The sequence below is a fragment of the Psilocybe cubensis genome, chromosome 2 (assembly GCF_017499595.1).
Source record: "Psilocybe cubensis strain MGC-MH-2018 chromosome 2, whole genome shotgun sequence".
Classification (NCBI taxonomy): domain Eukaryota; kingdom Fungi; phylum Basidiomycota; class Agaricomycetes; order Agaricales; family Agrocybaceae; genus Psilocybe; species Psilocybe cubensis.
Window position 1 is genome coordinate 3,550,496 of NC_063000.1, and position 27,462 is coordinate 3,577,957.

Genomic DNA, 27,462 nt, shown 5'->3' on the forward strand with positions numbered 1-27,462 from the left:
AAACGACAAAAAAACCAAAAAAAATCAGAAGAAACGAAAGGAAGCCAAACGAAAAGAAAGGATGACTACAATGAACCTCTTCTCCGACGACGAAAGCGGCAGCGACAGCGGCGAGAGAAAGACGCAGCTGACTATCAACCAGCACTATGCCAAAGCGTTCGAGTATAGGAAGGAGCGCGAGGAGCTTGAGCGGTGTGCGTCTTTCTTTGCCTTCCTTTCCCTTTCTTCCCGTTCCTCCTTTCTTCTTCCTTTCTTCTTTCTTCGTTCCTCCCTCCCCCTTCCTCCGTTCTCCGTTCTTCGTTCTTCGTTCTCTACCTCTTCACCTCCACTAACACCCATCTTCTTTCAGTAAAAGCCAAATACGGCTCCGACTACGCCTCCTCCTCCTCCTCCTCTAACTCCTCCTCCTCATCGGACTCGGACTCAACAGACTCAGAAAGCGCCGAATCAGAAGACGAACACGGCGAAGAACTGACACCCGCCGTGGACGCTGCGATCCTGCGCACGCTCGCGCGGATCAGGAAGCGCGATCCGGGGATATATGATTCGAGCCGGAGTATTTTTGGAGGTGCGTTTTTTTTTTGTTTGTGGTTTGGGGTGGTGGTTTTGTGGTTTTGTGGTCGTGTTTTCGTGTTTTGCGTGTACTTCGTGCGCTTTGGATTCTATCTCTATCGCTTTGTGAACTTTAACAATTAAATCTTTCACTTCAGCTTTGCGTTACATTTGATTTTTTTTTTACTCATCTAATACTTACGATCTCACTTTTTCACTTTTTATAGAGGAACGCGAACGACTAGCGGCCAAAACGCCCGCTCTGCTCAATGAGCAATCTAAATCCAAAAGCAAGGTACGCTCCCCTTTCCCTTCTCCTTCCCCTCCCCCTCCCCTCCCACCCCTCCCTCATTTCCCCCATCCCTCTCTAACTTACCCTAACACAACTCAACCTAACCTAACCTACTCTACCGCACAGCCCTCAAAACCACTAACAATCCGCCAAGTCAACCTCGCCTCACTCATCAACGCCTCCCGCTCCCCTTCTCCTTCTCCCTCCGCTGACCCCCGTCCCCACCACTCACACTCCACCTCCACAGACCAACCAGAACCACAACCGCTCACACACGTACAAGAACAAGAAGCGCTACGGCGCGCTACGATCGCTGCATTCCACAGCGCCGTGCCCGGTCCACTTGATGGAGATGATGCTGAGGACGATGGGGATGGGGAGGATGACTTTTTGATACCCCGTGAAAAGACGCTGGATGAGAGGGAGAGGGAGGAGAGGGAGTATCGGGCGTTTTTGGAGCGGGAGGTGGGGGTTGATTTGAGGGAGCTTGTTGGTGTTGGTGTTGATCGCGCGCATGAGGATGAGGGTGGGGAGGAGGAGGGGGAGGAGGGTGCGGACGAGGGTGCGGACGAGGGGGAGAAGAAGAAGAAGAAGAAGGAGAAGAAGAGCAAAAAGTCTGCGTCGGAGGGTGGAGCTGAGTCATCGTCGAAACAGAAAAAGAAGGAAAAGAAAAAGGAAAAGGAAATGAAAAAGAAAAAGTCAAAGGAGGAGGAGGACCAGGAGTTTCTTATGAAGTGCGTTCTTTCTCTTTTCTTTTTCCTCTCCCTTATATATATATATGCATGTATGCTTTTACTTATCTTTATCTTTGCATGTCCAGTTACATCCTGAACCGCGGATGGATCGACCATTCAAAGGGACATGTGCCGACGTATAAAGAGGTGACGGAGGCTACGTCTGATAAACGCGACAAAAAATCGAAATCGAAAAAGAAGAAGAAGGAGAAGGAGAAGGAGAAGAAATCTGAAGGGGATGGGGACGTCTCTTCCGAAAACGAAAACGAAAGCGAAAACGAAAACACCAACGAAAACGGCGCCGCCACCGACGCCGAAGAAGAAGAAAACGACCCCGGCCTCCTCTCCGACACCTCCTTCGACTCGCTCGCCTCCCTCTTCGAAGCGTCCTACAACCACCGCTTCGAAGAGCCCGGCGCATCCTCCATCCCCACGTACCCACGCACACTGCCCACCCTCGCACGGCGGGAGGAGTCCAAGCGCAAAGAGGCGAGAGAGCGGAGGAAGGCAAGGAAGAAGGAGGAGGTGGAGAGGAGGAGGGAGGAGGTGAGGCGGTTGAAGGCGTTGAAGATGAGGGAGGTGAGGAGGAAGTTGGAGGTTGTTGGGCGGATGGGGGGGTTGAAGGTTAAGGCGAAGAAGGAGGGAGAAGGAGAGGGAGAGGAGGGAGAGGGAGATTTTGTGGATGAGGCGCTGCGCGAGCTTGATTTGGAGGGAGAGTGGGATCCGGAGAAGCATGATAGGCAGATGGCGGGCTTGTTTGATCGTGCGGATGATGCGTTTGTCGATGACGGCGCAGGCGGTGATGGGGATGGGGAGGGGGATGGGGATGAGGATGTGAGATACGACGCGGATGGTAAGCCTATTTGGGACGACGATATTGATATTGGGGATATACACGTCTCGGACGACGATGCTGTCTATGCGCCCCCGCCCAAGCTAAGTAAGAAGGAGCAGAAGGAGGAGAAAAAGAAGAAGAAGAAAAAGAAAAAGAATGGTGCGGAGGATGAGGAGGGGGGAGTGGACGTGGATATGATGGACGCGGATGTGCAGCGCGCGTATGATCCTGATGAGGAGTGGGATGGGACGGAGGAGATGAGGAAGCGCAAGCTTGATGAGTATATGGAGGAGATTTATGCGTTGGATTTTAATGATTTGGTATGTGTCTCTTTTACCTCTCTTTTCTTGGTGTAATGTAGTACCACCACCACTCTGCCTTTAATTTCCTCTCTCTCTCTTTTTTTTTTTCTTTCTTCCTTTCCTTCCTTTATTTACTTCATGTCGCATCACATCATACTCACCACCCACCTCTACCTCCATCCAGGCCGGCGGCCTACCCACCCGCTTCAAATACGTACCGGTGCCTAAACAATCCTACGCACTGACACCCGCCGAAATCCTCATGGCGACCGACCAAGAGCTGAACGAGTACATGAGCGTCAAGAAATACGCGCCGTACCGGCTGGATAGGGGGAAGGACGCGGAGAGGGCGAGGTATAGTCGGAGGGCGCAGGAGAAGTTGAGGGAGTTGAAGGTGAGGGTTGGGGAGAGGGCTGGTGCGGGGGTGGGGGTTGGTGGGTGGGGTGCGATGGGTGGGAATGGGTGGGGTGGAGGGGATGCAGGGTGGGAGGGGAAGAGGGGTGCGGGTGCTGGTGGAGGGGAGGGTGAGAAGGTGAAGAAGAGGAAGGGGAAGAAGGAGAGGATGAAGGCTAAGGCTGCTGCTGGTGCCGGTGCTGGTGGGGATGAGGGCAATGACGAGGGTGGTGAAGCCAACGTTGAGCAGGAACAGCAACAACAGCATGGAGAGTTAGAGACGAAGAGCAAAAGCAAGAAGGACAAGGATAAGACACAGAAGGACAAGTCAAAGTCCACTTCGACACCCGCTCCCACTACAAGCACAAGCACAAGCACAAGCACAGGACACAAACGTAAGCGCGAAACCGACAACAACAACGACGACGACGACGACGCGCCTGTGCCCGGCTCCGTCGACGCAGCAGCGGCACCGGTGGGAGGAGGGAAGAAGAAGCGGAAGAGGCGGCATAAGAAGGCGGAGGTGGAGGGCGCGGTGCAGGTGGAAGTGGACGCGTGATATTCTGTTTGTTTTTTTTTTGTTACACAAGTCACTATTCACTTTGTACTTGTTTTATTTCGTTTTATGGATAGGAGGATAATGCTGTTCAATTGAATCTTGATACGTGAATGCGAAATGCGATGCGGACCCAGTGGGCCGCCGTGTGGCTTGTCTTTGTCCGCTCAGTTGTCTTTACGGACTGTACTTATGTTGCTTTTGGATATCGTACTGCACATTGAACGAAAAAGAAAAAATATTGAACAATGAAAATTGCCACTGGCAATGAACTCCTGCACTTTTCAGTGTGGAGTTGCCGTCGAGGCGACGACTCATCAGTCCGTGGCGTGGGTATATACTATAGATGGACAAGGTTACAGCTTACACTGACAGCGCGCATATATTCGCTGAGAGGTTCAAGGATAAGGGTATGTAGTCCAAATTCCTAAAGTCGATTCGGACCATATCTGACATGTGAAGTCTGAAGTGTGAAGGGATGTGAAGAGATGCAATGATATGTATTATCGACCCCATTCCAGTCCCAGGTACACAATGCCATGCCATGCCATGCCATGCAGTGTACGCGTGTACGCCGAGAGTGTATGTAGAGTGTAGACACCGCTAGCGAGGCTGATTTAAGAGGGTTTGAATTCAAGTATATTGTTCTTTTTTCTTGATTCTCGACACTTGTATTTGAAAAAATTATAATACACGCTGCATCGATATCTGTGTAACACCTCAATGATCCCACAAGTTTGTCAGAGTGAAAGTGAACAAAGCAAAGAAAAGAAAAGCAAAGCAAGCGCATATGCATATGCAGTCGCGGTGCGGTGCGGAGTGGTGCGGTGCTGAGTGATGCGTGTCCACACGCAGGACTCGGACTCCGACTTGGACTCCGGGGGCGCTGTAGGTGACTCCTTTGTTCTTTGTTCCAAGTTATTCTTTGAATTGTTGGATTGCATTTGTTGTCACTCGCTTGTACTACTATGCGCATCGAGTGTGATTTCGCTTGCGATAATTTTGATGTTACTTACAAAATACAATCGTGATGATGGATCGTCGATCTATCATCTATAATACTAATAGCATCCATAATAACAACAACAATAATAATAACAGTACGAGTAAGAGTAAGAGTAAGAGTAAGAGTACCTCGAAAAGTGATAAAGAGAAATCAACGGAATACGTGGGATATAATCTGTGTTGGGTGGGTGTTCCCCGGGTAAGCTGGGGCCAGGGAAAGCGGATGCTGGACCGTGACGCGCCTCGAGGCTGCCTGCTGTACGCTGGTGTTCCTATGTTCCTTGCACGGCGATGGAGACCCTGAGAATCGACTCGATAATGATACATATGCTTTTAATGTGCCTGCCTGCCTGCCTGTGATTTAGATTAGAAATTAGAAATTAAAACGTTTAATGATTAATGGTTAATGGTCAATGTTTAATGGGTAATGTTGCTAGGATTATGTTACGGTGTTATATTATAGCAACTGTAACGCACGACCTCAAGCTAGAACCTAGAACCTAGCGGGTTTTGACTTTAACTTTAGGTAGGTTTCATTCGCGTCGAGTCTCGATAGTGGTAACGATGCCACGATCGACGGGGAGTAGAGTCGAGTCGAGGCGGAGAAGAAGTAAAGTCAATTTGCTTTGCTCACGGTCGTATCAGTATGTACTTGGTCAACATATTGAATATTCTCGGTGATTGTTTTCTTCATATTCATAATGAGGCTAATATGTCATTTTCCAGACACGTTCTCACCCTCTGGCCGGGTGCCCAATAGATGCACATAGCGTCGGTTCTCATTCATTCGTCTACTCGGTGATAGAAACTGTGTTTGAGTAAACACCATCCCCTACGTGACCGCACTACCTTGAGCGGAAGATAGCATTTTTAATCGTTTTAAAAAAGCACACTGGCGAAAATGCGCCGATCTAGGGTTTTTGAATCGCGTACACTGGACCCTGACATTTTTACTGTTACTGTTAGAAATAGTGCTATGAATCTACCCGCGAAGAAGTTGCATGATGCTTCTGTAGTATGACTCGATACCACTATGTAGATAGTCGTCGAGAGTCGATCGTCGATCGAAATTTCAGAATTTCAAGCGTTTCTTCGTTACTACTAGTACTAGTATGTTATCGCGGAGAATATTATTATTAATAACACTGGCTTCTAGTTCAAAATTGTACCTATGGGGATGGGAATGAACGTCTCCTACATAGATTAGTAGTATGTACTACTAATCTAAACTGGTACTTATGATGCTCCACAACTTATTTTTAGACTCGTAAAATTAAAAGAGACATGTGGGCAGTACCATGCAAAGGTCATGTCATCATTGTCCAACGTCAATTGATGATTGCAAGCACTTCGACCTTCGTGGAAGTTTGAACGTCGTTCCAGATTCGCGTCTAGCTAATCTCACTGGGAACCCATCCCTTTGAACAGCTATTAAATCAAGTCCTCCCTGATCTTCGGTGAATCAAGGTACACGCAAGCTGCTACTGCTGCTAGTACTACTGCTCCTCCCAAATCCAATATAATTGTGCCAGCGAGTATGAGTATGGGGAGTTGGGAGTTGCAGAGGCACGTAAGAGCGAATCACTGATTCCAGTACACTTCGCATTATAATCCCCCTCGCCTCGCAGTGGAGTGCGCATGGCAAGTGACTCGACGCGTCTAAATCCGATATATATTATTTTACATCCATTTCGGGCCGTTTCAGAACTATGTATATTCAGCAGATAAGGAGCGTGGACTGGCCAATGGCCAACGGGCACGGGCCAACGTACAAGATGACATGAGGCAGGGAACCCCAGAACCCCAGTTTCGTACTACCATATTTCAAGCTTAAATTTCAGGGCAGTGGGCTGTGGACACTGGGACTGGACAATGAACACTGGACAGTGGGGCGGAATTTTGAAAGAAGTTCGTAGACCAGAATCGATGGTTAATGTTAGTATTACATCACATCACATTACATTACATTATAACATGAGGGGCCCCGGGGGAGCACTGGGCTCTTGGCGGCGACATTTGCCTTTCTGAAACTCAGCGACGAGTCATGAAAATGTTAAGCGTAATTTATGCATCCCCTCCCCCCCGGGTACGTAGCCTTATCAGGCAGATCCTCGGGACAGGGACACGTCCGCGACCCCGTAAATCGCGAGTTGTGCCGCCTCGCCTTGAAACCGCAGCTCGACTATCTGGTCTTTCTTGGGAGGGATCTCAATGTCCATTGTCATTTTATCTTTCAGGGTTGGATCCTAAAAAACGTTAAAATGGCAACCCAGATTGTAAGTGGTAGCTAAGTCCTTGCCTGAGAAGGGCGTCCCCCCTCCCCCTTCACGTGAGGGTGTAACACTATAATTAGAGTTAGCCGAAGGGTTTATGATGTCCGGGCGCGCTGGCGGCTGCAACCAAGTTGAATTGTAGATTAATCTAATTCTAAATCGGCGATGTCAAAACCTTTCGGGACAATTAAACGTAGGGGCTGGCAAACAAAAAGGAACGGGTCATCTTACCAAAGCTTTTTAGCTCCTTCCATAAAATGGACTAAGGATTTGAACGGCGTTAAATCCCTCTCCCCTCTCCCCCTCCCTGGTCTATACCGTGCCCTGTTGTGCATTGAAGGCGTCCTCTTAGACACCTTGCAACCTCATCAATCCACGATTCTGTCTTGAACGATTGACGAACGCACCCCATGCTGAACATTTCGCGCGCCCCCATCTCCGAAAAATGGCTGTCCTCTACAGTCACAGGAACCCACAATCACCAAGCTCTCGATTCCAAGGCTGTACTGAATGTAAAAGTCGTTGTATTTCTTCACTTCTTTGTCAACACAAAAGCTTATATATCCTGCGTTTTTTATTCAATCGTGCTATATAGATCAGGCATAGCCGTTTCAGTATCTCCACCATTAATACCGACCTTTTCCCCGAACTCATATCGTGGTCAGCCATGATGAAGACACAATCGCTCTCGCCCTCAACACAAAGTTTCCCCAGCGACGTTACACGACCAAGCCACGAAGATTCCGATACCATAATGGAGATGAACCTGTCACTCTCCGCTATCTTTGACCCAACTACACTTGAAGTCGGCTTTGATACGTCGTGTTTTGACGGGCTTGATGACACCCTTATTTACTCTCCGATGAGCGCTTTTGCCGATGTCTGCTGGGAGGACGGGTTGGTTGCGGAGCCTCCGGTTTTGCCTACTACTGAGAAGCGCAGTGCGCCAGCGCCAGCGCCTACGCCTACGCCTATCCCTGCCCCGACTCAAAGCTTCGGCGATAGGAAGAGCCCATATTTCCCTCTGGCGATGGTTACCAGCGGTTCTTCCGACGATTCGGATACAGATTCGGACGAGTGCAGGACGTTCAACGAAGAAGACGTGATCAAGGCTATTCCTGTCAACGGCGTCTGGTCAGGCATACAGCGAGTGGGAGAGTTCTCGTCATATGTGAGTAAATTCTGCCCGTTATCTCTCTTCTTCTTCTCTCCTCGTGCCCTTCGGCGAGGGGCATGTTCTCCCGCAATAATTTAATCTTAACTGAACACTTTGACTTTGACAGGAAACCTACACTCCTAGACGGTTGAACTTTGAGGACGATTCGACCTCGTTTATGATCGTTGAGCCACAAAAGCCACGAATGCCCGTGTCAGTGCCCAACGCGTCCGATTCCGCCATTGGCTCGTTCCCCGTACGCACTACCCAGCATAAAAAGAGCGTATCTAGCCGGATTACCGCCTTTCGCGCTCACCTGATGCCTGGAAGACTGACATTCGTGAGACCGCCCGCCCAATGAAAAACGTTTTCTGTTCGTGTTGGTATGTCAACCTCACTTGATAGTTTGGTCATCTTAATCTCCTTGACTTATCTTACCGCACCACCAGACCACCTAATGCCACCGATTCCGTCAGTCATTCCGTCACCTCCTGCCTCTGTATACTACGCACCGTATACCCCTTCGCCATTGTCACCCACGGTCCCCTTTGATATTAAAAGCATCTTAGTATATTCTTGGTTATTCATTGCTGGCATTTATATCACTTATCTCATTCGTTCCTTCATTCATTTGTTGTATCCATGGACTTCCCTGCACGAGCTGAACCACACACCACCACGAGTCCTTGCCCTTTTTCTTCTTCTATGTACCAAATGTAGTTCATAGATACAGTAGCTTAGCATCCCATTACGCCCTCATTCCCTCATTCATTCGTTGTACACATAGCACCCCACCCCCTTCCCTTTCTCGTCTTCCTGTAGCGCTTCTGTCTGTCTGTTTTCTGTCTGTCATTCTGATGGATTCAATCCAATCGACAGCTTCTTTTTTGAGTTGCCAAGCTCTGTCCCACGTCTGTTCATCTTGCAAAGCTTCTAGTAGCTATATGTAGACTGCAACTTGTCAGAAGGCGGTCGGGAAGTGATTCAGTGTCCATACTAAGTAATGATAGCAAGCGGTCGTATTCAGAGGTAGGTATTCGTATTCTGTGCTGTTCTCCCGCACGATGGAGACTACCGTTACGAGCTTGCGGTGCTAATAAGAGTAGTATCCAGTGTCCCTGGAGTGAGGATACCATGGGCATCGTGCATTATGACCCTAGAGCCTGGGTATACCGCGACGGAACCCATTCCTGTAAAGGCGGCCCAGCCCTACCATTAGTCTACCAGTGAAACGAACCAGCCGCCTCCGTTGGTCATTTGATTGCTCCGATATACATTTTAACTGACTTATGCTGTTTGACATCTGGAGAAAAGCTTACTTGGGATATCAGTGGCGCATTGTAGGGTGTTCTGGCGGATGCCGAATTTTTATAGAATTTTTTGTTTTTGTGAAGATTGATAGAATTAAAAATGATGTGCTCGAAGATACATACGATAGGGACCTTGGCGGTGCCAAAGCGGGCAGCTGATGGTTCTAGCCCTGGTGTGTGTACTACCTGGGCGGATATTTTGACACAACGAAGTCTCCGGAGGCTTTGAGAGGCACAGAATGCAACTTATAGGCGTTAATTATAACACGACCAATGCCACAATATGAACTAGAGTATGAAGAACACGTTAAAAGAACCACAGAACGAAGATGAAACGCATAATTACGAGCAAACGTCAAAAAATTTGGGATGGAGTACACTTTAGAACATTGTGATGCCGTGGACCGAGCAAGACAATTCATTTATCTCACGCAACACCCTTGCCCTTGCCTACAGTACTGGCGTCCGAATCACTATAGCCCACAGGGGAGATGTATGCAATTTTTCTGTATCAGAAATAACACACATCGCATCAGAAACCACGGCGCTTGACCAAATACAGAAACCAAAAATAACAACTGACTTTTGTCCCTTCTTCTCTAATTCATTCGAAAGGTCTGTGTATCGTTCCTTGATAGGCGCCAGCTGTGCGAGTGCAGCAAACACTACGCTTGGAGTCCAAGACTGCCCACTCACATAGCCCACGAAACAATTGGCAGCGTTGAGTAACAAGTCCGGGCGTCGTGTATTCTGGTCTTCAAGGAACGCGCTAAGACCTGTCGCAATCATCTCCGCGACAGCTACGAAAACGTCCGACACGTCTTCGGGGTCAACGTCCGCTTCATGTGAGTACTTAAGACGCCCCAGAACGCCCCAGATAAGGTCCCGGGAGATGCTATGAGCGTGGAAGCTTCTTTCAAGAATAAAATCGGAAGCGCTCTTGGTGTCGAACCCTTTGAAAAACGAATACAGTGTCGTTGCCCACTGTTCACTGAATTCTGTTATTTAAAGATAAGTCAATTCATGCCAAACGTGACGGAAACGAATTCAAGATGGTAACTATACCTATCAATACATCTTTGTCCCATTCAGGTTCCATTCCGGGATGCTCAAACTTGAGGACGAAGGGGAAATTTTGACCAGTTGGTTCATCTTTGAGTCGACGTGGAGACTGTGTAATGAACCCTAAGACGCGGAGCTGAAGTTCATGGAAATGCTCAAGCTTCGGTATGATCTCTTCCAAGTTACGGTTTGCCATCATAACATTGAGCAATGCCAAATTATTTTCGTCGTACAGAAGATCCACATCTTCGCCGTGAACGACATCCGAGACGTACCCAAATACACCGCGTTTGAGGAACCGTTTTACGAGAGCCTGAAGATGAAGCTGGTACGGATATTGCCAGTGGTGAATGTCATGAGTGTTTTGGGCGACTTCCTGGAAACAATGATACACCCTGGCGACGAACTCTTCTGAATCCTCAACGCCATGCTCTTGGATGGATGTACATAGACCTTGAATAAGGTCGTAAAGAGGTACGTGCAAAGGGAAAGTAGGGGCTGCATGTATACCCTGGCCAGTCGTCAGATAGTTATCACGTACATCTAACCATGCCAGGTCAAATTCAATCCACGACTTCTTTGTCCAGGCAACACGAATATCTTCTATATTGATTATCCAAGCTGGGGGATCGTCGTCCTCATAGCCTCGAAGTAGTCCCCTTGCCCATGCAATGGGACGATAGATGATGACTGTCATAAATTTGGACCATAACCAAAGGACCACCGTTGATGTTGCACGGAAAGCTTGCGATTGTGGGGACTTGTAGGGACACTGTGCTGGAGAACCTTCCTTGTGGAGTTTCAAAGGAAGGTAAAGAGGTAAAGCTTGCAGCGTCGGGAGAAGTGTCGTCGCTAACAAAAATAACAATGTGAGAGCAATGACAACAATGACGGGTGCCGCGACGTTAGAACCAAGTGATAGCAAGAACTCTATGATTCCTGTGAAAAAAAGAACGAGAGCGCATTGGAGGAGCAAAGGGAGGGCAGTGAAGATCTGCGGTACGTGCCATTTCTCGAGGGCTTCTGCCCTCATATGAAAGATGGCGTACGACTGTTTTGGGGTGGTACCTTGGTAGTGTTGATGCTCCCTGAGCCACTGAAGGCATATGATTCCAAGAAGAACGGTAGTGAGGCTGAGGACCAAGCTGAGAAACCAAAATATGTTTAGCCGGACGGCAGATTGTGAAGGAGAAAAATTTGCAACAGTAGGAATCGCTACCCCAGTAACATTTCCAGGATCATCGAGACGCGCGGCAATGCGCGATAAGAGGTTCACAACGTCGCTGTCCGGGTCGGGTTGAAGCCTCTTGTAAGATTCAACGACAAAGGCGGTGACGACAGCGGAGAAAAGACCCGCCTATTATGAATTATGATTAAGCAACTCGTTGCATCGCAGACAGGTGGCAGGATAAAACGCACGAAGATCAGCAGGTTTTGTACTTCCTCTTTCCATGAATCACATTGGATTTTGTCCTTTTTCAAAAGTGGCGCCAGAAGCTTTTCCCAGTGGTCGCCACTTGGCTCTGGCATAGGGAATTTGTATTCAGAATTTTGTGGGTTACCACACTTCCAAACTTTGGGCTCCTTGCGCTGAGCGGAAGCTATTATTTACTATTTTTGACAAAGAAAGGTATTAAACACATACAGCGTCTTTGCTGAATCTTGAGAAGCCTGTTGTGGGTGCCTCATCCCTCTTATCCTCCCTTGAGGACTCATAGATTTCAGACTCTGAGTTGCGTCTAGTGATTCTGAACATATTGAAGGAGTCGGAGAGGATGTCGTGAAGCGCAGAAAGAAGTGATGATTGTCAACTATGGATATCCCATATATCACTTCCGCAAACCACCACATAACGAAATGTCAATCAACCTGAAGGCAGTGATATTTGACACAAATCTGTACACATACTCTCCTCGGTTCCTAAATACCTAGCCCCAATTAGACAGTGCCTCTCCACAACTGCTGTGTATTTTTTGTAGACGAAACATTTGTGCTTCTGTATTTTCAAGTCCGCGAGGCTACCGCAAGGTTAGATATAAAGAGTTGAGGGACTGCAAAATTGATGATTGGGTGATGGTTTCAATTAGAAAGGGATCGGCCAACTGAGCAATCATCTCGGCATTCAAAAAGGGGTCACACGGATCCATTAATTGGCCAGGAACCGTTTCCAAAGGTTTACAAACCAAGCAAGGAAAAATATTGCCTACGAATATCCAATGGAAAAGGGAGAAACTATGTTAAGTTAAGATTAATGTTAAGTTGTTAACTGCTGGGTTGAACCGTATTATGGGCCCCATTCAATATAAATTCCTGGACAGGCGTCTTTAAGTCTATCCAAAGTGGAATCCGAGTCAGAGTCGGCGCCATCCAGAGTCGATTGGCTGTGTGACCGAAGTGCAGAATAACTCGCCTCCTTCTTAAGAGTTAAAACTCGCAGAGCGGGGAACAATCTTATCCAAGAAGGAAGACGGGAAAGGATAAGGTCATCGGTGAATCCCCAATCCCCATTGTCCATCACTAGGGTCTCCACGCACTGTAAACGACATTCTGGTCTTCCTGATGAGTTCAATCCTGTGCGCATGATAGTGTTTAGCCAGACCCCAAAACCAAGCCCAGTGCGGGTGACTTCGAGAGTCAGGGTAATCTTATTCACACAGCCAGCCAGGCATTTTAGTGCACCCTCTAGCGCACTGAAGCTAGTCACTTTCTCTTCGATTTTGATAGAAAGATTTGTGAGAGCTACCATTTTTTCCATGGAGGGAAAGAAGTTGAGAATATGTTCTGGGGTGGTGACAAGAGAGCGAAGATGCTCGAAGACAGCAGAGCTTAGTCGAGCGGGGTGTTTCGGGACAGGGTCATATCGAATACGATGGTATTCAAGCTCTTGAATATTTGGATGCTTCGTTAGGAATTTGACCAAGGGCTGGCGGGGGATGACTCCGTATATAATGGCCAGGCGGGTGAGACGAGGGAAGTGGATGTTTGCAATCATTGTTGCCCAGTCGGAACCTCCACCGAAAATATTTTTGAATGAAAGGTCGGTCAATGTGGAGGCGTTGCATTTCAGTGTATGGTAATAGAATGGCCTGAGAAAGGTGGGAAAGGTTTGAATGAAACAAGTTTTCAAGTGACCGGATTCCTTCAAAAAAGGTGCTACTTCCTCCGGCCAGTAGTTGTTTAGCCATTCCGAGGGCTTGGGTGAACGCAGTGTTTTTGGCTCTTCATAAAAAGACGAAAGTTGCGATGTCGTGATGTGAATGTTCTTACACGACTTCTGAAGGACCGTACGAAGGAGAACGATGCTCTCGGATCTCCATTGATTGGGATCCCCGGTAAAATATGTTGCCAAACGGAGGGTAACTCTGTCCACTGTCGAGAGCTTGCTCACAAATTGTCTAAGCAATCTGACCTCTCTGATGAGGTGGTTGGTGTGGTTAATGAACCCAAAGTCGTAGGAAAGATGTTCCAGTGACGCGCCATTGGTTCTTAGAGAGGCTACCAGGCCCGTCAAATGCTTCATGGAGCCATCGGATGTGCCCAACAGAAGACTTCTGGGAGCGGGATCAAAATCGTTGCGCGCGAAGAAAGCTGCCAGCGAAAATTGATTGAGGAGCCGTGATGCTCTGGCAAGAAGTAAAAGATCTTCGTCGTCTTCTACTCGGTCTATGATTGCCAGCACAAGTTCAAGGGGAAGACCATCGTGGCTCAACGGAGAGGTCATGATGTGGTTATAGTTGTAGGTAACCGTGAGAGCAACTGACGACGAGACAGCGACGAGACGGTGACAAAGGTACCGACGTCGGACTTCCAAATTGAGTCTCCCGGAAGTCTAGTGACTTCAACGTTTCCAGAAACACCTTTGCAAATGCCCATACGCTTGACAATCAAAATTATAATGATTCATTAAGTTGGAGCCAATCCCAAGCCTACTCGTTGGTTATTATCGCTCCCTAAAACCAGGACTTGAAGTACTAAGTAGTCACTTGAATCAATTTCCCAACAACTTTTAACTTGGCTTTGCAGAACTTCCATTCAAGATCGCAAGCAACATGGTTCGGATTTGTTCCTCGGTCTCTGGAGCGGTTTTTTCTTTTACAGTTCTTCGGTTGACAAACGAGTTCAGACCCTGGTACTCAATGACCTCTCGAGCTTTAGCACCTTCTCTGATGGCCGCAATTTTCATGACGATCGATAATCCAACTTTTGCAACATCAGTCTCGGTCATGGGGTCGAGACGATTGACAAGTGCAACAAGGCCGTCGGATATCCATCCCATGACGCTAAATTTTGATCCCCACACGACAAGGTTATGCGAATCATTGGCCAATAAGGGTGTCATGTTCCTTATGACCATTTTTCTTATACCCTCCATGTCCCATTTAGAAGATAGTTCAAGGACAGAGCCCCACTGGTCCAGAGTCAAGGCATCGTATTCCAGCGGTCTTCTGTGTAACAGAAGAGCGTATCGATTAACTTTGAAACCAAATGACTCCATGAAAGCTCACCTAGCATATACAACGCGGAGGAACTGTTTGAAATCATCGCTCTTGACACCCTGTAAAACAATTGGCCTTTCATCTGTCATTCCATCAACTAAGGTATCAGAGTTGGATGCCTGAGGAAGTTGAAACATAGTTCGAAAAACATCCGACTCCTCGACCAGATGGAGAATAGGCACTTTGAAAAGTCGGTTTTCGACCAAGAATATTGAGTGTTGTAAATAAAAATCTTCGTCCCGGATGATATTTGGTCTCGTTTCAGGAGGATTCATGTCGATAAATGCTCTATAGTTTAATGGATGGCGACGAAGAGATTGTGAATAGAGGCAGCTACGGTTCTTTTGACTCAGAGAGGAGAAAGTCAGACTCAGTCAACCCAGCCCCTATTTATGAAATTGAAGATTAGATTAGATCGTCTCTGATGGTCTCCGATCATTCCATATTTCGATAAACGCCGGACACGCGAGGAGGCTCAGGAGGTCACCGGCGCAATAAATGTTGTGCTCAGTTGCTCTGGTACGCAGAAATAATGTCGACGATACATGGCAAGGATCAGAGGGCAGTAATTAGAAAGATGTTTATATCTTGAGGACTAGTGAACCTTACTATGTCAATTTACGATGTCGATTTACGATGTCGATATATTTTTGGCCTTCCTAATGCCTTGAACAGAAGCCTCTCAGTCATTACCAGTCGAACACCTGGGAGATAAAAGAAGACCTGTATTGGTTGATGGTTAATACCAATCCCTTTATTCCAAGAGATCGTTGACAACTTGGCCAGGGTACATCAAGTCTGCAACTTGTTGTATGAGGTCGTAAAGGGCAGCAGTAAATTTTTAGTTGACCGTGATCGGCATGACAATTCTGGAAGCATGTTAGCGTAGACTGAACGAACTTGGTGCTTACTAGTGCAATAGCAGAACAACGGTGATGTCACAAGTCCATCCTAAATTCCTTGAATTGCAGGTAAAAAAACATGGAAAAGACCAGGTGTACAGAATCTTCGGGGTATCTGTTCGTCGCCAGAACGTCATGAGTAATGCAGCGAATGTTTCTTTCCTGATGTTTCTGTCAGCCTGAATAAATATGAGATTTTGCAAGCAGCCTTCGCCTCCATTTCAGCAGGGGTTCACGCTGCACCCCAGGACCTCCACGACGTTGTATACGATTTACGAATCTGTCCCGCTGTCTGCCCCTTGACTAAGTTTAATTGCCCCAGAGGAGAGTCTCCCTCGGGATGTATAGGATGATGGGGCTGCTGCCAGCCCGACCATCCTTTGGAATGCACGCGAGCGTGCTTCTCATCTAGGCCAGATTGCGGAAAAGGTCAGGTTGCGAAATATTCTGGCAAATGTTGGTTCTGTTGCCTCAAGCCGTGATCGTCTTGTCAGAGCACTGTATAATACCAGAGAAAATCTCTTTAAAATCATAAAAATTAACAATGAGGATTCAGAATTTTGTTTGACCAAAGAAAATGGATAATACTGAGAAGCGTGTCCGTTTTCTTGGTTGGCGTGAGATAGTCGAGCAACAAAGAAGGGTCACGTCGTTAAGCTCTGAAGCTTCATGCATCATGGGTCGAGTTTGTCCTCGAAGAGGAAACATTATCGTTATGAATCCTTTTCAAACTCTTTTCGGACTGTATAAAAGTTAGAGAAGCGAAAAAAGCAGATAAAGGCGCTTAAATACTCACTAGATTCCATATCCTGCTTCTCCCACTTGCTAGTCTCTTCCGACAATGCAGGCCCCTTACCGCGGAAAATGGCACTCCACGAAACATCTGTGGTGGCTAGGTTCTCCGATACATTGAGATTTAAATTTGATTTCTCAGCAGGGATCTTGGAAGATTCTGCTAACCGCCTTAATCTTGCTAGTTCGTCGGTCGAAAGCGGCATCGTTGTGTCCTTGAGCTGCTTGCGGATCGAATCGAGTATGGAGAGTTGTGCCTCAATGCGATACCTTTCATCCTCTGCTGAGCGGCGGAGACTGACTAGGTTCATAGATATAGAGGTTACAGCAAGGCCATAGAGGATATGCAGCGCGTACGGGCTGGAGAACATGGTGGACTGTGTCCTGAAGGATTATGTAAACTTTGGTAGTGCTGAGTGCTCATGCTCGTTGCGCTTGGCAAATTTGAACCAGCCGATCGGGCCGGTCGGGAACCCATAGAAGCTTACCCACTCACTTGAGAAGAGACGACAAACTTCACAGCGAGGAACATTTTTATCGAGTACCCAACAACGAATTTTAACTTGCTGTTCCGACTGACAATCAAGCATGAGATTAGTAATGGTGACTTCAGATTCAGAAGTGAACTCATCTTTGGCCGTCTCGGCAATACTGGCAGTCACTCGGTAAGTTCCGGCGGGGGCCACTGGGGCCATTTGAGAATCTGAGTGTGGATGACACACGTCGCGTTTGATTGCCACAAGTAAATGACGAGGGAAATGGACTTGAAGATTCTAGGTAATCATAGTTTGACATTGCAGCTCGAGAAAAGCCTTCAATATATTTGTCTAAACTGGAAGAGAGAACATGATCCAAAAAACATCTAGAGCAATAGTTTGACAACCGAACAGAGCCCGAAAACCTTATAGAGACAAAATAAAATGGGTTTGATTGAGACAAATGGCCAGTATCGACTAAGCCTTCTTCCCAATCTTCAAGCCTCCAAGAATCTTTCTCGTCAGTGACATCGTTCTTTTGGGCGCCTGTCAAGAAAATAATCAACCAAACGTCAAATTTATAGAGAGTAATCTTTTACCGACCGGTGCAAACCTACATCCTTCAGGTCCTGGAGAACAAATGATGTGGTCCAGAACCATACCCTGCCTATTAGTTGACAGGTTTATTGGGCGGCTGTCCTGAGATATTGTCATCCTTCGGGGAAAGCTGCGGCTTGATTGGAGATCCCGGAGCGGCGCCCATATTCTTGACTAAATGACAGTGTTGATAGAGGAGAAAATGAAAAAATAAAATAAGCCACACGCGATTCAATTATGGTACAAGAGAAATTACCAACGAACCAGCACCTGGTAGGCTCTGTGGATCAACACCAAGAGATGAACAAATAGTTCTCGTAATATAAACGTCGTCCAAACTCGCCGGAAGGGGGCTTTTATCCGATCCATCCCCAGATTGCGAGCGAAGGATCTCCCTTATACGAAAAATCAAGAGCGTAGTCGGTAAGCCGAGCTCTTTGGCTTCTTCTTCGGTTAGACACTCCTCCCGTCGGCACAGTACATCATATAAAGGAACCAAATACTGGCGCTCCACATGATAGAGCTCATAGATCTGGATACGCTGGACAGTGGTAAGGTTACTCATCTCCAAGCCACGAATAGCCAGGAGCTTGACTTCGTTGAATCGATAATCACAGGCTAGCTTCAGGATGGTGATCCATTCGGACGCGGTAGCCTCGTATAAGGAATATTTCCTTATAAAATGGTTGTAAGTGCCAGGCGCAACAGACGAGCGGAAGCAAAGGCTTACGGGTTATAGAAAACCCATAAAAGTTTTTCAAATTCGTTCGGGCCTGCGCGCTTGATTATAATGGCGTTGGCATCGCTGGAGCCCAGGCGGGGGGCACTCAGCGGGGCGTGCGAATTGAGCTTCTTTCTGAAATATTCAGAATCGCGTTCGAAGAAATACGAATGAACCCGATATTGCGTATTTCCAGCCTAACTCAGAATTAGTTGCTACAATCTCGAGTGAAAATAAAGTAAGTTTAGCGACGTACAACAAGATACAAATCTCCCCCGTTTATATAGTATTCTGGGTGGGGAGCGAGAGGCGTCGATGTAGGGTTGGACATGACTAGTGAAGCAGGTAACTTGGATGATGGAATCGGATTGGCAAAAAGATGTGAACGAATCATATCCTGATTCATGAGCGTATTTAAACGATCAAAGAATTTCCACGGGTACTTGTACGCTATTCTGAGACAGAATTCTTTGAGCGCTTAAGAACAAAGGAACCACGAAAAGGAAATCGATAATCTATAGTCAGCAACGAGGGCAATATACTTATCAAATAGGATGAAGTCGCCAGTAGCAGAGCGGCATAGCAAAATGCCTCCGTTGGTTTGACTAGTAATTTGAAGACCACACATTCTAGTGCTATGATGGAACGACTGCTGCATAGCCAGTGGGATGACATAGTTTTCATGTCACTGGTAGATCCTGAAAACCATACAAAATGGATACCGGATAGCCGACAATAAGGCGTAGTAGAAAAACGTGCCTTCGGATGTTACTTACAGCCAACGACTCTAGAGTAGCGCCACACCTTAACGCCGAATGCCTCCACAGACTCCTATTCGAACCAACGAGAACAATGTGCCTCAAGGCCTATGCCACCTTGATTCCAAAAATGATTCTCCAAGAATACAAATATCGTGTCTAACTTTATAACCACGAGTTATGCATCGTTGGCGCTTATACCGCACGTCCATGACGGCATGTTAGGCCACGTCTCGGTAATGGGGTCAATTTGCGTATATGTATATGAGTCACAGATGTAGTTGTAAGAGACCACAGCTATTTATGAGAAAAACATGTTAACTTTCTCAGCAAGATCCTTGCTCAAACCCTCTTTAGGAACAACTGCCTGCATCCCATACAGGCGCCTCGCTTCGTCATTGGAGGGAATATCTGCAGCGGAAGCTCTTCCAACAAATTGGGACTCCCCTTGTCCCCCCGGAAAGTCCCTGACCACAATGAAGACAATTAATGTGAGAAGTACTGTGTTCCATGATGTTCTTGTACTCACGGAGGAGGTAGGCCAGCTAGGAAATTCAACCTTTGATCGCGAAGATAACTCGCGCTGATTGAAAATGCACCATCAGTAAGAAATGTGAAGCCCAAATCATATCCGCTTACTTATGTACAGTTAGAGGGACAGCGGGGATGTAAAATACAGACGAGTCTCCTAGCCCTCCGTGCTGGCCCTCAACAGCATGGACCACGTCGCAGTGCCCTGTGCAATCCAAGCTCACAAATCGTATCATTGGTATTTTATGAAGAAATATGTGTTAAATGGCTCACAGTATACCTGATCCCCAGGCTCGACTCTTGGAATTGAAACCATCGTCTTCCCGAGCTGCAAGTGCGGATGTGTTTTCTCGTTCAACTCCTGTGTCTTTCCAATACTACTCCCCGGGAATGTCGGGTTCTCCAAATCAGGGACCCAATCATCAAAATGTAGAGAGGGCGAGCTTGGGTTCAAAGGCCGGAAAAAAGGGCGTAAAATAGTATATGCCGATGCCAGTGAGAGCATTGGGAGAACACGCAGCGTCCCTTCGCCGGGCCCCGTGCTAGAGAGCGAAGTCCACCCTTGCCATGCACGGAAGATTGAACACGCGTTTCTGTGAGACACTTTAGCAACCTAACGGGAAAGTGGAGAAGAAGCATGACACACGGAGCATGATACATGTCCTGTTTAGCTCCTATCCTCGGTGTTACATCAAATGGGTCGTGTGCTTTCCACGCTTCCCCGCCCTCAAGTATCTTCCCAAAGACTTTCCTCAGACCTAAATCCTCCCAGCGCTCTACAGATCCACCATCAATATGCGGACCCAGTGTGAATTTAGCGTCACCAGGTTGCCGAATGCGTAAGCGGTCAAAATATGATATGGGTGTGTTTAAGCTAACTTCGGTTTGTGGATCGGATGTATGCCAAAGCGACAGAAGGAATTTCTGTGTCTTAATGAGTGCAGGATGAGTACGTGCCTGTGTTTGAGCCACGGAGTTATATATCTCAAAGACTTGAATGTTGTCGGAAGGGAAACCTGATAATAAAGATAAATCGCGAGTGAAAATAAATCGCAGGATTGTTATTCGACGTAGTTACCAGTTACTCGATCGCCATTCGTTGCAGCATAGTCTTTGATATTTTGCTTCCAACGAAGAGCCTGATCGGATGGGACTCCCCCTTTCACAATTACAACACCGACTTTTTTAATGTTGTCAATTTGCTCTTTGGACAGACCACGTTCCAGATCAGCGTAATTTATCTTGGGAATAATCTTGAATGCGGTTAGAGTCATCACTTCTGCAAGTAAAATAATCGCACCTCGGAGCCCTTCTCTTCAATCTCCTTAATGTGTTGGGGAAGAGATCCGAGCACCCCTTTCCAGCTTTCAATCAAACTATCTTTCCATAACTCTTTTTTCAACTGAGAGAATCGTTGGGGAAGCGCGTTGTGCTCCTCTCCTGTGAGCGAGGTGAAGATATCTGCTATAGAACCCTCCGCTTTGGGAGCTCTAGTGCTGGCAGCAGCGGTCATCATGAATTTTTTCTCGGCCTTTGTGAAGCCAGTTAGTACCGAAGTACGTGTCGCGAATAACATGCCTGGACGATGCATTGCGGTTGCGGTTACTCGCGCAGAAAAACTGCTTAACAGCAATGAAGTAATGTGGGGGTGACTATTGGATCTCACTGATCATAATATATTCACTCGGGACCTGCTGGAACCCGGTACCGATGATCTATTTGTCCAAATATCATGATCACCAGACTTACTTGATTGAGGACGAAGACAATCGTAGAATCTGTAATATTATTAAATAAATCTTATCGTCATCTGAAAACATGGATATGCGCCACACCGGGAACCGAGATCAGTCGGTCATGAAGGATTGACATAATGTTCCGAGAAATTTCCGATGTCCTTGGCTCGGGCGCTAAAGCCTTGCTATATACGGATACAATCTTGACGACAAAGTAGGGAATAGGATAAGCCTTAAATCGCAGAAAGGAGCATTGTTTGGGTTGTCCTTATGTAATTGGTACGTTGCAAATATCTCTGAGGTCAAACATCTCCACCTGGGCGGGTAGGTACAACCGACCAAACCATACCCATGAGGATCATCATGACTAACAAACTGAAGAGACATTAGTTTATGTCTCTTACTTTTTTGAAGCTACTTACAATGGCTCTATACTGGCAATTCCAAAATTTTCTGCAAGCTTTCCAGTTAGGAAAGGAAGAAGCGCACTTCCAGCTGCCCCGCAGGCGGCTATCCATCCTATTGATCCAGTAACCAGCGCTCTGGGAATGATGTATGCTGCATGCCTCATCACAATGGGATACAGGGGGCCGAGGAATACCCCAATCAGGCAGACAGCTATGGAGTCCGTGATTATAGAAGGAATGAGCCAGACAACAAGTTGAAATCTACAAAGAAGCACGTTAGCAAAGTTATGTATCAAGGGAATTTAGCTTACACGATGACCACCGTCGTGTAAATGTATATTGCGCGAACCTCGCCAAGCTTCAAGGTTATATTCTGCTCAGACCAAATGACAGAAATCTGTCGAAACAAAATACTTGCCTTATGATTGACCCCTATCAATGCAATTCGCCCTATTGTAAGACCTGAAAAAAGTCATGCTTTAGGTCCGAGAATTTTTCATAGGCTATGTATTCACCTCCAAAGAAGCCTGTGGCAACATAACCAGAAGAAGGTGTGCCTCCACGAACATCAATCATATACGTTACAATCCATCCTACAATCATTCAAATCCTTTATTAGCATGAAACACAATGTATGATGTGATACAAACTACTGACCACCGATAGTAACCTCGACTCCAATATACAAAATGAGGTACAATGCCAGAAGATGAACCGCCCTAAGCCGTAGCATCTGAGCGTATTTGGTACTGCCGTTATCTGTTTTCACAGTTTCTGGGACAACTTCTCCAGATTCACGCAAGCAATCTACCATGTATTATATATGACTATAAAAGGTAGATGCTGTAGTTTATCAAAGAAATACGCACCATCTTGTTCTCTAAACCGAAAAATGACGGAAAGAAAAATCATGTTTAAAGCTGAAAAAAGAAACGAGACAAGGTAATGAAATGTCCAGTGGGTCATCTGTGAGAATCGTGTTGCAGAAAGAGGTGCTATGAGGGCTCCGAGACCTATTAACAAGTTGATTTTAAGTAGGTGAGATTAAATGGCAAAAAGATTACCATATGCTGCTTGCAGAAATCCCATTTTGAGCTCCCCTTCGTGCTTGACCAACGCAATGTATCCATTGCACTGAGCATCCTATTGGAAGGCAGATATAATTAATGTACTAGACATGGAATAGTTGACAGCACTCGCTTGTATTGCAATACCAATCCCTGAAATGAAAAAGCACAATACGAAGATAGGAAATGAAAGGGCGATGGATTGTGTCAGAAAGGTTATTGATTGAAAAAAAGATCCAAGAACGATTATCTGTGAAGGGTATACAATATTAGATGCGCTGGTACAGAAAACTCCAACGAGCCAATTACTTTGCCGTAGCCAAACCTATCACTTAATGGCATGTTTGCTAGCGCCCCAAGTACTACACCCTTTAACAATTGAGATAGCAAAAATACAGTTTTAAGAAGAAATGTCCTACCACGCAATTGACCACAAAAATAAAAGACAAATGACCGTAGCTAACCTGTGAATTTAACTTTAAGTCATCGTGGCGATATGAATCCGAAATTATTCAGAAGTGGACAAACATTGTAAACTTGCATAATTCGAGGAAGCAACGGTCCAATCGATCCATCATTCCACCCGACCATAAAAAGAGAAAAGCACAGAGCCAGAAATTGAATCCGACCTACACGTTCCTCTGACTTAGATATCGGCCTTTCCGTGAGAACTTCATCGGTGTGGGAATCGATGAGAGGAATAGCCTCTACATTGTCTTCATTGTAATGAGGTAGCATTTCATTGGGGCCAATTGACATGGTTGTCAAATGGGTCAAAGTAAGTCAGACCTGTGTACAGGAGGAAGAAGGAAGGAGAGTAAAAGGTGAGATTAAACGCAATATATATACAGTACAACTTTGTCCGAAAGTCCTGGAATTTTGGAAATCTCGCTATATTTAAATTTGAAGCTCACTCTGAGTTCCCACTAATTATGTTCGCAAATCTGCACATCTGGTAAGCATCGATTGCAGATTGCGCGTCGACTCCAAGGTTGAACATGTTGTTTAAAGGTGAAAAGAGAGCAAGTCTAATTTTGTTGAATGATTGTGTTGATGTGTGGTAGTGGATGGAATGTCTGTTTTCTTAGGGTGGGGAACGTCTGCGCGGTGCGTCTGCCCCATAGGCGGAGTCCGGAGAGGTCATCATGCATCAGAGGTCATATGTCCAACGGTGCCGAAACGCCACTTGAAAAGTTATGCACTATTTTTGTCCGATGGGACAACCGTTGCAATACCCTCTTTGATCTTGGTCGGGTGCCTGTTCCCAGTTTATACTATGCTGTATGTGCTGTTTATCACCTATTAGTCAGGCTACTTCACATGGCCTTAATGTCAGTTATGAATCCCGGACTAGGTCAACAACCTCAATTTCTCTGTCCAATTACCATGACGTTGAAATTGATTGTGGAGGAAGTCTTCATTGGAGCGACCTTGCTTATGCAGTGGCAACTTACTCTGAGTCCATGTCTGCTGTCACTGAAGTATTCAGAGTCGTGGCCTTCATATTTGTATTCCCATACTACCAACAAATACTATTCCTCGATACTCACCCACTTCCCAGAGCGCGCCAACCGGCTTTCCGGTTGAAATTGTACCCTACCGTTCTCGACAACCTTTGCGATATAACGCTTACGATTAAAAATGATCTGAGTTGATCCCAAGCTTCGAGTGAACTGCCTTAGCACGTCGATAGATGTGATAATGGCCTCAAACTTGTCGTTTGTTTGTCTTATTCTGCGTGCGTTGCCACATTGACATCGATGTCCGATCACACGCGGTCGAGAGTAGTCTATGTCTAGAATCCTTAGATGCGGAATCTCGAGGGCCATAATGATGATTTGTTTCTGGATACATTGAAAAGGATTCCAGGAAACCACTTTCCACTTGAATACAAGAAATGCACTCACTATGTTTTCCGGATAATCAAGCTCTTCGACCCTAACAGTAATTGTGAGAGATTCCAGTCGCTCGTACGTTCGAATGGCAGAAATGGTGTCAAGAGTAATGCAGCGACTCTTGTCGGATCTATCGAGCATCTCGAATATTTTCAAAGTCTTTTTGTGAACAGGGAGAGCAGAGTGACACAACTCGGCAGTGAGGGCGTCCGACGAATCTGAGTCGTCGGTGAATTCAAAATTGGTCATGCGATACGCAAATTTCAGTTCAACGAGCCCCGTGTAAGAGGCAAGGTAGCGAATTAATGGTTTACTGATCGCTGCCGTGATAATCTTTTGAAGTTGAATGCCGGCTTTAATCATCCCGTGCCAAATATGCATCTGATGATCAGAGCTAGTATCCTCCATTGAAGCGATATTAAGAGAGGAAAGGCAGCGTAGGTGTGGTACAGTGCTTGAGTCCAGTAAAAAATTCCAACCGGACACCCGCAGATGTTTTAGCCTCAGGGTAGTACCCTGGGGAATGCTCCTGACTAATTCGTGGAGAATGGAATGTTTTGGGTAGACTTCGTCTGATCCAAGAAGGTTTCCTTCAACCACGTCGGAGAAATCTATTTCCAAACTTTGTAGTGTTTGTTTATACGAACTGATTAGGCGTAGCTGCTGTATGAAGCTTGCTGCCAATGGGGCGGAAGCATTGCGACATCGGAAGCCCACCGAGTTAAGGTGAGCAAATCGTCGGAGGTTTATCATGTCAGTTGTTTGCCATAATAGAGGAAGTGTTGAAAACTCGAAGCGTATATCTTCAAGGAGAGGTAAGTCCACAATGCCGTCCAATACGGTGTATATTCCCTCAAATCGGTCCAACGTCCAGCTGGTGAAAGGTTAGTTTCCTTGGTGTATGTCATTGATGCAAGTCACATACTAGATAGAGCGAACATTGACCAAAGATTTCAGGGCATTCATCAACAAAAAACCGTATTTGCCATGTGCAATGGGCCCGGATAAGTGTATCTCTGTTGACTCAATCTTGAGGGTTTTGATATGTCGGTTGACCGAGGTCATATGGAATGCCAAATCGTTGAGTTGTTGAAGAACCCCGACCACCGGGCGCCTAATAAAGTCGAATCTGACCTCAGAGAAGAGTAGTGGATCGACCACAGCTTTGAAAGGCCGCGATACTAGCCTCAGCCGGCCAAGCTCTTCTCTGGAAAACGATTTGTCCCAATCCTGGCTGACCTTAACATCACTTCGTCAGACCATCGGATACTTTGGTGGAGTAACTACTCACGTAGAGTACAATCTCCTGGACAAGCTCCAGAGCTAGATCCTGGATTCGGATGGGTGTCATACGTGGTATAGGGACGTAGGTAGTACGGAAAACACAAGCTTGCCTCGTTCAGGAGATTGTTATACTTCACGCAATTTCGGTGTCCCACGCATCGGCCCTGTCTTCCCACTGAATGAGTCGCTTTCCAAGTACCCGTACACGAATTTGCGATGCTGAGTACATCATAAGGTTAATGAAAATGAACGGCTGTGCGGATAATCCCAGTTACTTGAGCGACGAGTTTACCAGACGGACCGCCCACCTGGCTGATTTGCAATCCGTTGCCTTGAAGCCTGTCTGAATTGAAGACCCGAGTAGGCATCAAGGACGACGGCAGACGGCAAGTTCTATCTTGGTGGTAAGTGAATTAAATATCAATATGAGGCTTCTTCCGCCACTATGACACGATACGAAATAACAATTCACCTGTTAGCCGCGCCTGCTGAGCATTGCTTATTCTAATGTGCCCTATTCTCCCGGACAACAGAAACAACAGAAACAACCATGCCGACGAAATACACCGGTACCTTATTTATAGAATCTGGGAACATGATGGAATAGTCAGATGGCACAACGTAGTCCTCAGGATCCAACTGATAGTGGAAGGTGGCATGTAGATCTGGAATAGCCCCGACAAAAAGCAACATGCCTCTTGCATATCCGGAAATGTTGCAGTGAAATTGTAATGAAGAAGATTGTGGCTTGGGGAATTCTGTTTCAAGTTGATTGTGAATTCAGCTTTCGAATTACAGCATGATTCTCGCTCACCGATAAGTAGGAGGAACATGCTAGGCCATGTTGAGCATTCAACCCTGCAATTTTGGACTCGGCTTACTCTGCCCGCGAGGCGCATATATATTTAGTGCAAATTCAGTGTCAATACACGCTGTTCTAGGGTATGATTTGCACATACCGTTCTGTATGTAGGTATCACCCACAGAAACCAGATAAAAGGCCGCATGATGGTACACAGTGACAGCATTGAAGATGGAACCGTCTTGGGGCCCAATGCTGGTTTCCGACCTTGCTTGGCTCGGAAATGGCAATGTTTACATCAGTGGTCTTTGGTGGTCTTTGACAAACAAACCCGTTCAAACAGGCGCCAAGCCAATTTGGCATGCCCGCTGTCGTGTCCGCTCATAACGCCCCATAGCGCCCTGAGCAAAAATTGCAAACAGCCGTGTGAGTCACTTTCATCTGCATCCTACTATTGTCACAGCCATCTGACTGTCTCTGCGGCACCGCAATTGAACTAAACAGTTTTCATTCTCTATTGATGGACAC

At 46.5% G+C, this 27,462-nt stretch overlaps 9 protein-coding genes across 9 annotated transcripts; 2 read left to right on the forward strand and 7 right to left on the reverse strand.

The window, feature by feature from the left end:
* Window positions 1–70: 70 nt before the first annotated feature.
* On the forward strand, window positions 71–3,667 carry JR316_0002664 (Protein kri1; the record flags this gene model as incomplete). Its single annotated transcript, XM_047888451.1, has 6 exons — window positions 71–194; window positions 350–568; window positions 780–847; window positions 971–1,578; window positions 1,665–2,733; window positions 2,900–3,667. The coding sequence occupies 6 exons, from the start codon at window positions 71–73 to the stop codon at window positions 3,665–3,667; spliced, it is 2,856 nt and encodes a 951-aa protein (XP_047753374.1).
* Window positions 3,668–7,352: 3,685 nt separating this feature from the next.
* JR316_0002665 (uncharacterized protein) lies at window positions 7,353–8,459 on the forward strand (the record flags this gene model as incomplete). Its single annotated transcript, XM_047888452.1, has 3 exons — window positions 7,353–7,454; window positions 7,538–8,113; window positions 8,226–8,459. 3 exons carry the CDS (start codon window positions 7,353–7,355, stop codon window positions 8,457–8,459), a joined length of 912 nt encoding a protein of 303 aa, XP_047753375.1.
* Window positions 8,460–9,835: 1,376 nt separating this feature from the next.
* On the reverse strand, window positions 9,836–12,226 carry JR316_0002666 (uncharacterized protein; the record flags this gene model as incomplete). The annotated part of the gene is made up of 5 exons (XM_047888453.1): window positions 9,836–9,914; window positions 9,992–10,406; window positions 10,474–11,827; window positions 11,890–12,060; window positions 12,116–12,226. The coding sequence occupies 5 exons, from the start codon at window positions 12,224–12,226 to the stop codon at window positions 9,836–9,838; spliced, it is 2,130 nt and encodes a 709-aa protein (XP_047753376.1).
* A 528-nt stretch (window positions 12,227–12,754) lies between these two features.
* On the reverse strand, window positions 12,755–14,191 carry JR316_0002667 (uncharacterized protein; the record flags this gene model as incomplete). Its single annotated transcript, XM_047888454.1, has 1 exon — window positions 12,755–14,191. One exon carries the CDS (start codon window positions 14,189–14,191, stop codon window positions 12,755–12,757), a length of 1,437 nt encoding a protein of 478 aa, XP_047753377.1.
* Window positions 14,192–14,476: 285 nt separating this feature from the next.
* JR316_0002668 (uncharacterized protein) lies at window positions 14,477–15,241 on the reverse strand (the record flags this gene model as incomplete). Its single annotated transcript, XM_047888455.1, has 2 exons — window positions 14,477–14,915; window positions 14,976–15,241. The coding sequence occupies 2 exons, from the start codon at window positions 15,239–15,241 to the stop codon at window positions 14,477–14,479; spliced, it is 705 nt and encodes a 234-aa protein (XP_047753378.1).
* Window positions 15,242–16,581: 1,340 nt separating this feature from the next.
* On the reverse strand, window positions 16,582–17,031 carry JR316_0002669 (uncharacterized protein; the record flags this gene model as incomplete). The annotated part of the gene is made up of 2 exons (XM_047888456.1): window positions 16,582–16,610; window positions 16,665–17,031. The coding sequence occupies 2 exons, from the start codon at window positions 17,029–17,031 to the stop codon at window positions 16,582–16,584; spliced, it is 396 nt and encodes a 131-aa protein (XP_047753379.1).
* A 937-nt stretch (window positions 17,032–17,968) lies between these two features.
* Window positions 17,969–18,785, reverse strand: JR316_0002670 (uncharacterized protein; the record flags this gene model as incomplete). The annotated part of the gene is made up of 3 exons (XM_047888457.1): window positions 17,969–18,407; window positions 18,464–18,651; window positions 18,711–18,785. The coding sequence occupies 3 exons, from the start codon at window positions 18,783–18,785 to the stop codon at window positions 17,969–17,971; spliced, it is 702 nt and encodes a 233-aa protein (XP_047753380.1).
* Window positions 18,786–19,513: 728 nt separating this feature from the next.
* Window positions 19,514–23,712, reverse strand: JR316_0002671 (Putative protein YbiU; the record flags this gene model as incomplete). The annotated part of the gene is made up of 19 exons (XM_047888458.1): window positions 19,514–19,679; window positions 19,742–19,795; window positions 19,852–19,948; window positions 20,017–20,336; window positions 20,390–20,759; window positions 20,822–20,996; window positions 21,044–21,274; window positions 21,788–21,854; window positions 21,902–22,147; window positions 22,198–22,244; window positions 22,305–22,348; window positions 22,402–22,479; window positions 22,544–22,693; window positions 22,756–22,899; window positions 22,951–23,029; window positions 23,087–23,203; window positions 23,263–23,322; window positions 23,373–23,417; window positions 23,482–23,712. 19 exons carry the CDS (start codon window positions 23,710–23,712, stop codon window positions 19,514–19,516), a joined length of 2,721 nt encoding a protein of 906 aa, XP_047753381.1.
* Window positions 23,713–24,485: 773 nt separating this feature from the next.
* On the reverse strand, window positions 24,486–26,199 carry JR316_0002672 (uncharacterized protein; the record flags this gene model as incomplete). The annotated part of the gene is made up of 4 exons (XM_047888459.1): window positions 24,486–24,797; window positions 24,861–25,722; window positions 25,774–26,087; window positions 26,140–26,199. The coding sequence occupies 4 exons, from the start codon at window positions 26,197–26,199 to the stop codon at window positions 24,486–24,488; spliced, it is 1,548 nt and encodes a 515-aa protein (XP_047753382.1).
* Window positions 26,200–27,462: the final 1,263 nt, after the last annotated feature.